The sequence below is a fragment of the Bombus affinis genome, chromosome 2, assembly GCF_024516045.1.
Source record: "Bombus affinis isolate iyBomAffi1 chromosome 2, iyBomAffi1.2, whole genome shotgun sequence".
Lineage (NCBI taxonomy): Eukaryota > Metazoa > Arthropoda > Insecta > Hymenoptera > Apidae > Bombus > Bombus affinis.
Genome location: NC_066345.1, coordinates 8,619,430 through 8,631,311, shown reverse-complemented (window position 1 = coordinate 8,631,311; position 11,882 = coordinate 8,619,430). Strand labels below are relative to the sequence as shown.

At 27.0% G+C, this 11,882-nt stretch overlaps 3 protein-coding genes and 1 non-coding gene across 8 annotated transcripts; 2 read left to right on the top strand and 2 right to left on the bottom strand.

The window, feature by feature from the left end:
* The first annotated feature begins 24 nt into the window (after nucleotides 1-24).
* Nucleotides 25-2,259, top strand: LOC126913902 (RNA-binding protein NOB1). Its single transcript, XM_050717177.1, has 6 exons — nucleotides 25-194; nucleotides 374-506; nucleotides 594-805; nucleotides 884-1,355; nucleotides 1,417-1,751; nucleotides 1,852-2,259. Exons 1-6 carry the CDS (start codon nucleotides 123-125, stop codon nucleotides 2,110-2,112), a joined length of 1,485 nt encoding a protein of 494 aa, XP_050573134.1. The 5' UTR covers nucleotides 25-122; the 3' UTR covers nucleotides 2,113-2,259.
* Nucleotides 2,260-2,341: 82 nt separating this feature from the next.
* Nucleotides 2,342-2,414, bottom strand: Trnam-cau (transfer RNA methionine (anticodon CAU)). Its single transcript has one exon. It is a non-coding gene; the product is annotated as a tRNA-Met (tRNA).
* A 441-nt stretch (nucleotides 2,415-2,855) lies between these two features.
* On the top strand, nucleotides 2,856-6,821 carry LOC126913898 (ribonuclease P protein subunit p40-like). 3 transcript variants are annotated; one of them, XM_050717173.1, is made up of 7 exons: nucleotides 2,862-3,457; nucleotides 3,562-3,706; nucleotides 3,849-4,013; nucleotides 5,941-6,066; nucleotides 6,147-6,330; nucleotides 6,402-6,542; nucleotides 6,647-6,821. In XM_050717173.1, the coding sequence occupies exons 1-7, from the start codon at nucleotides 3,338-3,340 to the stop codon at nucleotides 6,651-6,653; spliced, it is 888 nt and encodes a 295-aa protein (XP_050573130.1). In that variant the 5' UTR covers nucleotides 2,862-3,337; the 3' UTR covers nucleotides 6,654-6,821. The 3 variants fall into 3 exon arrangements, 2 of the variants coding, with proteins under 2 accessions (XP_050573129.1, XP_050573130.1); XM_050717172.1 differs by having other exon boundaries at nucleotides 2,856-3,457; nucleotides 6,402-6,821; XR_007709507.1 differs by lacking the exons at nucleotides 2,862-3,457; nucleotides 3,562-3,706; nucleotides 6,402-6,542; nucleotides 6,647-6,821 and having other exon boundaries at nucleotides 3,901-6,066; nucleotides 6,147-6,265.
* On the bottom strand, nucleotides 6,736-11,643 carry LOC126913882 (kinesin-associated protein 3). Of its 3 annotated transcripts, XM_050717137.1 has the most exons (18): nucleotides 11,581-11,633; nucleotides 11,440-11,466; nucleotides 11,165-11,282; nucleotides 10,894-11,059; nucleotides 10,610-10,816; nucleotides 10,393-10,529; nucleotides 9,993-10,320; nucleotides 9,744-9,922; nucleotides 9,406-9,675; nucleotides 9,103-9,321; nucleotides 8,862-9,027; nucleotides 8,639-8,764; nucleotides 8,465-8,569; nucleotides 8,268-8,353; nucleotides 7,997-8,183; nucleotides 7,835-7,925; nucleotides 7,605-7,746; nucleotides 6,736-7,471 (listed from the first exon to the last, which is right to left on the bottom strand). In XM_050717137.1, the coding sequence occupies exons 2-17, from the start codon at nucleotides 11,463-11,465 to the stop codon at nucleotides 7,608-7,610; spliced, it is 2,550 nt and encodes an 849-aa protein (XP_050573094.1). In that variant the 5' UTR covers nucleotide 11,466; nucleotides 11,581-11,633; the 3' UTR covers nucleotides 6,736-7,471; nucleotides 7,605-7,607. The 3 variants fall into 3 exon arrangements, 2 of the variants coding, with proteins under 2 accessions (XP_050573094.1, XP_050573093.1); XR_007709503.1 differs by having other exon boundaries at nucleotides 7,549-7,746; nucleotides 11,440-11,643; XM_050717136.1 differs by having other exon boundaries at nucleotides 11,440-11,643.
* Nucleotides 11,644-11,882: the final 239 nt, after the last annotated feature.

Here is an 11,882-nt window from a genome sequence, read left to right as displayed (position 1 = left end):
ACTTAACATATACCCATATATAGTATTCATAGAAACGTGCATTAACCTTAACGAGTGCTAAACTTCTATAAAACGCGTGGATATATACTTATGAAAGATTTATATTATAAAAGTTGTTAAATATGAATGCAACACAAAAAGTGCAATACTTAGTTGTTGATACAAGTGCTTTTATCCGAAATGCGTCCTTACAGGTGAAGTTTTTCTTATATTAGTGTAATGCCTCAATATGATTTATTTATTTTTTAAATATAATTTCATTAGTAACATTTATATTAATTATGTTAATTATATTTGTCAATATTGATTTTATATAATCTTTCAATATTGCATGACTATTAGTAATATAATAATAAAGATATATGAATTTCAGGATGTTGGTGTAAATATAATAACAGAGCAAGATGTAGTAAATGAAGTTACAAGTAAAAGACAATTAAGAAGACTTGTTGTCTTACCATATGATTTAAAAATACAAAATGCATATTCTGAAAACATCAAATTTGGTAAAAAGATTTAATTTTTGTCCAGTAATGTCTTAACACGTTAAATTGTAAATTTAATGTATACTAATTTTTACTTCATACTTATAGTGACAGAATTTGCTAAAAAGACTGGTGATTACACTAGTTTATCAGCTACTGATATAAAAGTAATTGCATTAACATATCAGCTGGAAAAAGAAAAAATAGGAACTGATCATTTAAGAAGTAAACCAACGGTAGCACAGACTCTGGATTCCAATGTTGAGAAAGCTGAAGATCTTCGTACACCCTTAGCTGGCTTTTATGTGCCAGAGAAAAATGTAAATATTTTTTCATTTAAATTAATACAGTAATTTATTAAATGATTAATATGATAATTACATTCTTTTAATGTACAGAAAGATGTTGTTGAAGATAATATAAAAGAATATAATGATGAAGAGTCAAAACAAGAAAATTGTATAGTAAATAATAAGAATAATGAGATAGAAACAAATATGGAAAATAGCATAAAGAATATGAGTTATGAAAAAACAGAAGAAGAATTGGAATCAGACTATAAGGAATATAGTGCTAGTGAATCCGATTATGAAACAACAGATTCTGAAGTAGATCAAGGCAGAACAGAAGATTTATCTACAATATTTTCAAAATTAACTTGTGAATCAACAGACTTTATAGTTCAAGATAGAAATAATAGTGAACATAATATTGATAATATTCTTGTTCCAATTAAAGAAAACTATGATGATACAGATCAGCATAGTGAATATAAAGATGACAGAAATGATGATAACAATGATAATAATTATGAATATGATGATGAAGGTGGCAATGATAATGATGATGATAGCGGTTGGATTACGCCTGGTAAGATTTTTCAATATTTCATATAACTATCTGTATGAATAAAAAGTGTCCTTTATTTCAGGAAACATTCGTAATGTAAAGAAAGAACTTGATTCAGACTTTCTTGAACAAAAATCTGTAACTGTTGCATGTTTAACAATGGACTTTGCTATGCAAAATGTTTTAAAACAAATAGGATTAAATGTAATTTCATTAGATGGAAGAGTAATTAAACAAATGCGGACGTACATTTTTAGATGTTACGCGTGTTATAAAACTACTAGTATTATGACAAAAGTTTTCTGTCCTAGTTGTGGTAATAAAACATTGAAAAGAGTTGCAGTTACATTAGATGATGAAGGAAAACCAAAAGTTCATATCAATTTCCGAAAGCCAATTTCAAAGAAAGGAAAAAGAGTATGAATTTCATATTTTTTTGTTGTTGTTAATTCATATGTTAATATTAATATTCTTAGAATAATAATAATAATAATGTAAACATTTTATAAATTTTTAGTTTTCTTTGCCGCTCCCGAAAGGTGGAAAACACGCAAACAATCCTATTCTTTATGAAGATCAACCATTACCTCATCAAAGACCATCAAGATTAGCACGTACAAAAAATAATCCTTTAGAAGATGATTGTATAGCTGAATATTCTCCGTTTATTATGCGCGACGTACATTCTAAATCAGCTATGTTGGGCATAAGAACGAAAGGTCCTGTCAAATATTGGATGCAAAAAAATCCAAATGAAGTCAGAAGAAGAAAAAAATAATTATTATATCTTTATCTTTGTATTTATATCTACATTATAGAAAAAGACCTTTTTGAATATATAAATCAAGTATTGTGTACCTATAATTTTTATTGTAATATTATAGAAATACTTTAAATAAATAAATGAATAAGTTATGAACTACAATTAATAAGAATTAAGTACTTTCAAAAATTATTTTAATTTTACTCATAGAATATTTACTATTCATATAAATATGAAAAAAAATTGCCCCGGGTGAGGATCGAACTCACGACCTTAAGATTATGAGACTTACGCGCTGCCTACTGCGCTACCGAGGCAGGTATTTATCTTTCTTAAAATAATATAAAAGAAGAATTAAATTAATAATAAACAATATAAACATAAAATAACAAAAACACATGTACTCATTTTAAGAGATAGCATGCATGATGGTTGCTTATATAGTATTTGCGCATAAACATTGCAACAGTAAGAATATTTATATCTAAAATAAAATAAATAATTTTATTTTACTCTTTAACCCGTTGAATGCGACGGGGGATACTGCTGACCAGGGCGTCAAAATTAGTAGAAATACATAATTTGAACAAATGTCAATAGTTATCAATTTTTTATTATTATCATTGTTACTGCAATGGTGTGACGAAATTAATGCAGTATAAAACATTAAAAATAGTTTTCTTTATACATGAAATATAGTTCTATTATATGCGCCCCCATCAGTAGCTGTCGAACATGGGAAAAACCCTCTTTTTCCGCGTTTTACTTTAATGAACAATAACCTTAAGGAATGTTTTAAGGAATGTTTAAAGATGTTTGATGACAATTGAGGGCCTTGACTGTAAAGTAACAAATGCTAAATCTTGTAGCAGTTTATTAGAATTATTGCGGGTCCGAATAATACTCATGGTTATACAGATGGCGACCATCTTGACCGAAAGATGGATTACGGTTTACGATAGGTCTCGGAACGTAACAACGTGGAACAATTATTTAGCAACGCGAAGAAACAATATGAGATAATTGATAATCACAAAAAATAAGCGAATTGCGCGAAATCGCACTTCAGCGCCACGGAAGTCACTGGTGACCTTAGTGAGATAAATTCATTAATGATTATACACCGTAACATATCTCTTGTAGGTAATATTTCAACATTATATGAATCGCATAATAAAAAATTCATCGTGACGCCACGGGCAACCCCTGTAAAACTAGCGTGCCATTTAACGTGTTAAAAATGCTTAGTCCAGAAGTATGGAACTTTAAACCACCTCAACATCATTTTTCTACCGAAAAAAGAAATTATAAGAAAACTGATGTGCCAGATGTAGTCAAATTACATTATTTTAACCATTCCGTATGTAAAAAATGAATTGTAATCAATATTAATTTCAAATTTCATAAAAATGATGCTTTAAGAAATCTTTACATAATTCGCAATTACTGTTGGATTTTTGCCAGGTATCTTTGATACTTCCTGATGCAGCCAGAATTCCGGATGAATTGCGAACTTGTCTTTCGGAAGACAGCGATTATTATCGAGTTAATGGGCTGAATGTATTTGAATTAATAAACAAAGAATTCATCGAAGCATTCGTTAAGAAAGGTAATCAATTAAATAATTTCCATTAACGTTTTTTAATGTTTGTCAATTGATCTTTATTTTTTATACAAAAATTTTGTTGAAAATATAATTGAAATAATAAAATGTTTTATTATATTCCATATATTTTTATAAATGCTTCCAGGACAGTTGACACTTTTAACAATAGGAAATAGAATAGATGTAGATAATTCAGTTGCTGTTACACCAACTGGGCATTTAATATTATCTTTATTAACGGAAGATTTTCAAAAGCTTGGTTTAGAAGGCAAAGCTTCCTTCTTTGATCGTAAAGTGCAAACACGTTATGGTAAGTTCTAAGAAGAAAAGTAATAGAATTTAAAATGCCAAGAAAGCACCAGGTACATAAGCTAGTAGATCTAGCATTATACTCTATTGGAGAATTTGTAACTGGTTTTGGTAGATACTTGACAAAACATATTTGTGTGATTTCTAAAACAAATCCAGAATATGGACATGCTAAGTTACATTCAATGTTGAAATTTATGAAACATTTACTAAGTTACAATGTACCTAGACATCTATATGATAAAATGTCTAGAACAGTATTAACTGCAATTGTTAATCTAGTAAAAGAAACTAGGGGTTCTTATAATGAATATGCTTTAACTGCAACTTTTTTGTCAGAAATAACAGTTGCTCTTCATTTAACAGAAGTGGTTGTAGATACACATTTAAAAAGAATTGAATTTTCTGCTTGGCCTAAAATTATGCGTCATATTCTTTATAATAAATTACCTGATATGGTCGGACTTGAAGTTTTGGATTTAGGCTCAGGATCAGCTGGTTGGAGAACATCTGATATTGAAAAAATTATTATTAGTGGCGTAACTGCTATGCCAAATTTAGTATGTTTTATTTTATGCTTTGATTGCACAGATAGTATCATAGCAGCTCTAGCTCAAAACTGTAAAAAGCTGCAGCAGTTAGATGTAACTGCATCTAGATCTGTAACAGATCGGAGTGTTGGTCCTTTACTGTCATGCAAATATTTAAAAAAAATTAAGTTATGTAAAACTTCTGTGACTGTGCCTGGTTATGCAACTCTCTTTCTAGAACACTTAAATATAGAAGATATTGGTAGATGTGATGAATTTGGATATGTTTTAGAGCATATTCATCAGAAAAATATTAACAATACAAATTCTTTTCATATAAAAACATTTGAGAGCCGAAATTTCAATGTGGAACATTTATATCTTTTAATTGATATGTGTCCATATATTACAAGTCTTTGTATATTACGTGATGAAAAAATTATGGATCTTACAATTTTAGCTGCACTTAATTATTTAACAGAATTAAAACTTCTATCTTGTGATTTTTATGCCCATGGAATAAAAACACTATTAGAAATAAAAGGTTGCACAATTACAAATTTACATTTGGAACATGTAGATGGAATTGACTTAAATGCACTTATATCTATAAGTCAATATTGCCCAAATATAAACAGCCTAGTTTTTTACAACTGTGAATTCTTAGAACAAGCACCAATTTATCCAAGAAAGTTTGCAATCCCGCCATTTCAGTATTTAGAAAGAATCAAATGTGTAGTAGAATGTGCAAACATGCATCTAGAGTTTTTACTCTCTCATTGTAAAAATATTAAATTTATTCAATTGGGTTCATCAACTGGTATTGGAGATGAAACAATAAGAAGAATATTTTCAGAAAATCCAATGCATAAATTAGAAGAGCTCAAAATATTGTATAGTCATGATTTATCAATGAAAACTATACAATTATTAATGCATTCTTGTGATAATTTATATCGTCTATCAGAATTAGAGAATTGGCAAGGAATATCTCCCACAGAATTAGATATATTTAGAGAAGAGTTAAAAAATACTAATATTAATTTGGACACAAGTCCAAGCTTATCTTTTGCATAATACAATATTAAACTTAACTAGATATTTATAAATGACTCAAAAAAAAAAATATATATATATATATATTATGTAACTGAATGAAACAAAGTTATATATAATAACGAAAATAATATATGACTATTTGTATACAATATTTAAAAGTATAAAAAATCATAAAAAAATAAAAGTATCTATATATGTAAATTTCTTTTGTTTTTACTAAAATACAAATAGTGATTAAAGCTTCTAAGAATTTACTGATTTAGGTTATGTTTTCAAGTCATTAACATGCATTGTACATATCTTTCTTTATTTTTTTTTATCGGTAACGTGAATCAAAAGTTGTAACTATTGATTTAAAGTCTGAGAATTTCACACCTGGTAAGAAGAATTATGAACATGTTCAAACATCACTAAAGGAGCGTCTTAATACAAAATTTGATGTTATTGTGTCATGGAATCCACCAGGTAGATCTTTTATTATCTTTAAACTTTACATATTTTTATGATACATTTTTATTCTATTTATTTTATTTTTATATTTTCAGATGAAAATTTATGTCCTTCATCTGTGGCAGCATGGTTCCATAAATGCAAATACAGTGTATCTCTTTGTCAACAAACGTTTTTACAAAGAATTGAATATTCTTTACCAATACCGATAATTTCGAATGAATTTGATAATGAAAAATTTTTTGAATGGCTTGGAGTTTTTAGTATCTGTGGTAACTTGTATGTATAATAAGTTTTAAACAAATGTTCAAACGGATTTAATTTTTAGAATAATAAATTAATTTTTTCAGAGAGAGTAATATAGAGAATAATTATGTAAACACATATAAATATCCATTGCCAGTTATAAATGTTGGTCAAGTATGGTATCTACAATGGACTGGTTTCTTCACAACAAAACAAATTGAAACTTTCTACAGTATTGTGGAAGAGTATGTATTAATGAAAAACAGTTTACCTTGGGTTGCTTTACATGTCCAAGGATTTTTAGATAGCCCTGTTAGTTGGGGTTTAAAAGAACATACATTTTATACAGATGGTGACAATAGCTACACTATTGTATTTAGACCAGGTGCTCATTCTATTATACGCAAAAGTTTAAGCTCAAATAATAAACCAAGGATCTTTCAATAATTGTAAATTTTATTGTAATTGATGACAAGTATTTCTTTGTAAGAAGAAGAATTAAAATATATTATTGATAATCCATACTTCCACTTATTATGATATATAGAATAATAAATGCTTGGGAGTAAGACTACTTTTTAACACATGTAACATTGTTTTACACCAATAGTTCAATATCTAAATTTCCAATATTTAAAATAAAGGAATGTGTATCTGATAGTTAAGTAAAGAATACAATTTTATATACTATCTTGATATAAAATAGATTTTTATAAATTATTAACTCGGGCTATGGGGTTTTACAATTTTTTGTTTCTTTTGCTGCTGCCTATCAATTTTTTGCTATTAAATGTTATACAACAGAAGCATATGTGTAGTACCGTATTATTACTAAAACTATTTTTTCATTTGTAGCATAATAGCATTATAATATTGCACATGCTAAAATATATAGTGAACAAAATTATCACATTAATTGTATCAATTATTTTATAAAGATACAAAGCTAGAAATCAGTCTGAACTAAATATTTTCATTCATAAATTAAATTAATTTATAAAAAATAAAATTTTTTAAAAATAAAATATTACATTATGAGATCAAAATAATTTATCACGTACACAGTTTTTAAAGCTTTTTAAGATTTGTCCATGAATAAATACGTATATAATAAACTATTTAAAAGTTGCTACAGATGTTAATTTTGTTGGTTCAATCGTGCATAGTGCATCACCTAAAATGAGAAGAGTTAATTATGCCTTAATTACCATAATAATTAAAATTAGTTCCATTAAATTCATTGAAATATACCTAATCAAACAAAGTAACTATTACATTATTAACGTATAATTTTATATAATATTGACCTTCTATATTAGTACGTGTGAACCATCTGATTCAGGAAATTTAACTTTAGAATTGTAATAAAGATCGTCCATACCAGAACTAACGGACATACGAGACTTAGAACGTGCCATAAGTTCACCTAGTTCATCAAAATCTTTATACCTAAAATATAAATATTAAAAAGGCATGTGATGTTATTATACTTAATATTATTGGATTTTGAATGGATTTATACATATATGTAGCTTACCTACTAACTGGACGACTTTGATTTTCAGACGACTCTGATGAATTTTTCATAATTGAAAATCGATCATCTGTATTAAATGATGCTACATTACCTGTTAAATATATAACATTGATTCATTAACACAACATTTATTTCATCAAATAAGATATAAAAATCATTTACCCGATGGAAAGAGCATTGTATGCTTTAAGAGATCACCATTCATAAATGGAGAAAGACTGTCATCTTCTTCTGGTAATAAGTGATTGCTACTATCATTAGTTATAGATTCTACCATTTCCAACCACTGTTGATTATGTGATCTGAACTTTTCTACTGTTATGCGAGCTGCCCAATTTTTATCACACATCTGAAAGTTCATGATACAAATTTATTTATTGTTCTAAAATAATATTACTCAGTATATGTAAAATTATTTTACAAATCTACTTACCGCAATAACATCTAAACACGCATCACATACTTTCCTAATTGCTGGATTTTTATCATGCATAAGATCTATTAAATACCCAGGTGCTTCTGCAAGTAACAAAAATATTTCAGCAACAAGAAACACGTCAAATTTTCTATTTTTATATAGGTTTTACCAATGCTATGTTTTGATAACAAAGCAGGAAGTTTGATTATTACCATTACCAGTCTCGCGTATTAAATAATCTCTTGTCGAATCATGTTTAGATATTTGATAAAAAACATAAATTATTTGTAAAACCATTTCATCATCCTCTTGTTTTGCTAAAAAAAAAAAATGATTTTTATTAAAATAATATTATTATTTATACATATCTGTAATAATATACAAACCTTTAAGAAGCTCAATAAGAGAAAGCAATATATCGGCTTTGCACAGTAAACGTGCACAATCTTCGTCAAATGCGGCAGTACCCAAAAATATTACAATTTCAAGTACTAAATCGTCTGGAGCTTTACCTGGATAAAACCAAATGTGTATAAATGAAATATAGAATATTTAAAAAATCAATATTTGAAAATAAGGTGTTTATATAATTTGATATGAATGTTGAACCTGGAACAAGATTATTGCGTATCCATGGTATCAAATCACATCGATGAAGTATTTGCGAATAATCCAAATCAGGTAATTCTAAATTTCCTAATACACCTATAACTTCAAGCACAAAATCTTGAGAATCTGATTGATTTAAGGCCATAGCAAAATCACCCACGAATTCCTAGCAGTAATTAAAGGTAATTTTTAAATATTTTTATTAAAAACAATTGTTTCATACAATAATTTAATTACTTACAACAAAGTTCTCTTTTGTTGAATCGTGTTGAGAAATATTTCGAATCATTTTCATTATTAAAGGATCTTGAGTCCGAAATGCTTTTTTTATGAGACCTTGTAAACGATTGTTTTCTACCATAAGTTGAGCGTTTTTGCCGTTAATTGCTAGATTTATACCAAGTGCTATTAATTCCAACTTTGGTTGATCATCTTCAGAATTTAGGATCATATTTGTGATCTTTAAAAACGTTTAAATATAATATATTTTATATGAATCATAAACGTTATTTATAGTTATACTTTAAAATACTTTATTACTTACCATTTGTATACATTCAGTATTTGTAAACATAGCTTTTACTTTATCATCCATACTGGCATGATATAACAAACCCAAAATTGTCGTTTTATTTTTAATGTCACTTTGACCAAGTAGTTTAATTAACTTTGGTAATATACCCACTCTTATCATTTTTGCTCTGAGTTTTGCATCAAAGGAAAGATTGAATAATAATTTTAAAGTACTTAGAACAAGATCTGCATTATTGCTCTGAAGAAGTCTTGGAATCTTTTCGATAATATTTTTTTCTGCCTAAAAAAATAGTTATAAATAAATAAATATATACCACTATTATGTGAATTTCCAATTTAAAATGTTACCATAAGATCCTTATTCTCGCGAAATATAGATAATTTTTTTAGAAATGCAATAACAAGTATTAACAGATCTATATTTGTCCTATCTAATGTTTTGATGAGCATACCAATTACATTCTTTTTGCGCATTTTTCTTTCAACTTCCATATTTTCAGCAATATTTAATAACAAATAAAATGCAACTGTAAAATAGGTATATATGTAATATTTAAAGAGTATTAATATTAACAAAATATGAAATTATGTACCAACCTCGTAATAGTTGTTCCTGTTTTTTTATTAAATTTTTGAATTTTTTACGACTTTTCTCAAGTTCTTCTTTTAATTTCTTTATATCATTTTCAGTTACAGTAACAGTTACTTCATTAGATCGTTTTTTAATTTCATAATCTAAAGGACCATCTGTATTCCAAATATCATCAACGATTTTTGTTTTCTTGTCACAATTATCATTTCCAGTTGAAAAAAATGTCAATCCTGTAGTATTTTCGAAATGTCGCCTACGTTTTTCCATATCCTCCTTCCATTGATCATATCGACGTAATTCAAAGTCAATTATATCCATACACAATGATCCAATCTAAATATGAATTATTAATTGTTAAGTATATTCTTATCTTTTCCCATTCTACTTTATTCTTACAGTACTTACCCTGTATTCAAGAACAATATTATGAAATTGACTATATGTTGAAAAACAGAAGAAAATGTATACAATATTTGTAGATAATTCTATGCTCCTTCTCCAATCTTCTCTTAGAACTCTAGCTAAAGCACTTAACAAAGATTCTATAAAAATTGATATTAATTATTTATAATCACAACAGCAGATGAATGTTAGTTAATAACTATTATATAATATCTAATACCATTTTTTGTTAATTCATGAAGATTATCAGGTACTCTTGCTAACTGTAGAATTAGTGATGAACCTTTGATTTTTCCTGGTATTTCTTCATATAACAATTCAATATAATTATCAACATTGCTAATGATTGCTCGTTCTGTTTCACCATTATCTGTAGATACTGAATTTGATGATGTTGGTCTTGACAGTTGAGAATTATTATCACTGTCTACCATAAAATAAATATATAATAAAAGAAATGGGAAATATCATTAAAAACAATTTCTTATGCATATGCAAACTTACTTATAGTATCATTTGTTTTACGATTTTGAAGATAGTAAATTAATTGTTCTACTTCATGAAGCTTCGATTCATGTATCAAAGAACATTTTTCAATTACTTCTTTAGCTAAAAGTGATACATTTGTGTCTGAATTTAAACTTTTTAGTCGAATTATTTTTTGACATTCCTATAAATGTATTGTAATTTATAATCACTTCATTATAACAAGTAAAATCATTCCAATCTTCCCAATCTTTCTAATCAAAATATAAATAAATTATTTAAAACTTACTTTACGATCTCCTAACATAGGATCTCCTAATTCACCCAAGATTAATGCTTCAACATCATAATTTACTACTAAAGCTCTCTCTGTTGGATGCACATCTAAAGTGCCAGATCTCACTTTTCTAAATTTGGAAAATGCATATAATATAGTTATAAACTATGTATCAATTCAAAAAGATATAAAATATTAAATATAAAATCTAAATGTATATTTCTCAAATTCATGAAAGAACTATATAATATATAATTCATTGTATATTGATGTAATAAAATACTTACCGTTTTAGAAACTTTGCCTCATCCATTTTAATATTTTATTTGCAATTTAAAATATGAAAATATGGTATATATTATGATATTATTTTGTCAATTCTTTCGTAATTACTTCATTTTGATGGAAAAAATCAAAATTATAACTACCGTTTATAATTCGTTTAGGTCCTTTCGTCGCCCTGTTATTCCAATATCTTTTTGGTTCAAAATTACGCCATCTACTATAGCCTAATGTACTATCTTCGAAATTCAAACTATGATTAGCAGTAGATAAGGTAATAATAATTTAGGAAAATATAAGAAATATTATTGTTAATATTTTATTAATACAATTTAGTCGATATAGTGTACAATTTAAAAAACTATATAATGGCTAAAATCGATTTTGTCTGCACTTATATTTTAATTTCATCTACCTATATAGTGGGCCTATATGTGATATATATATA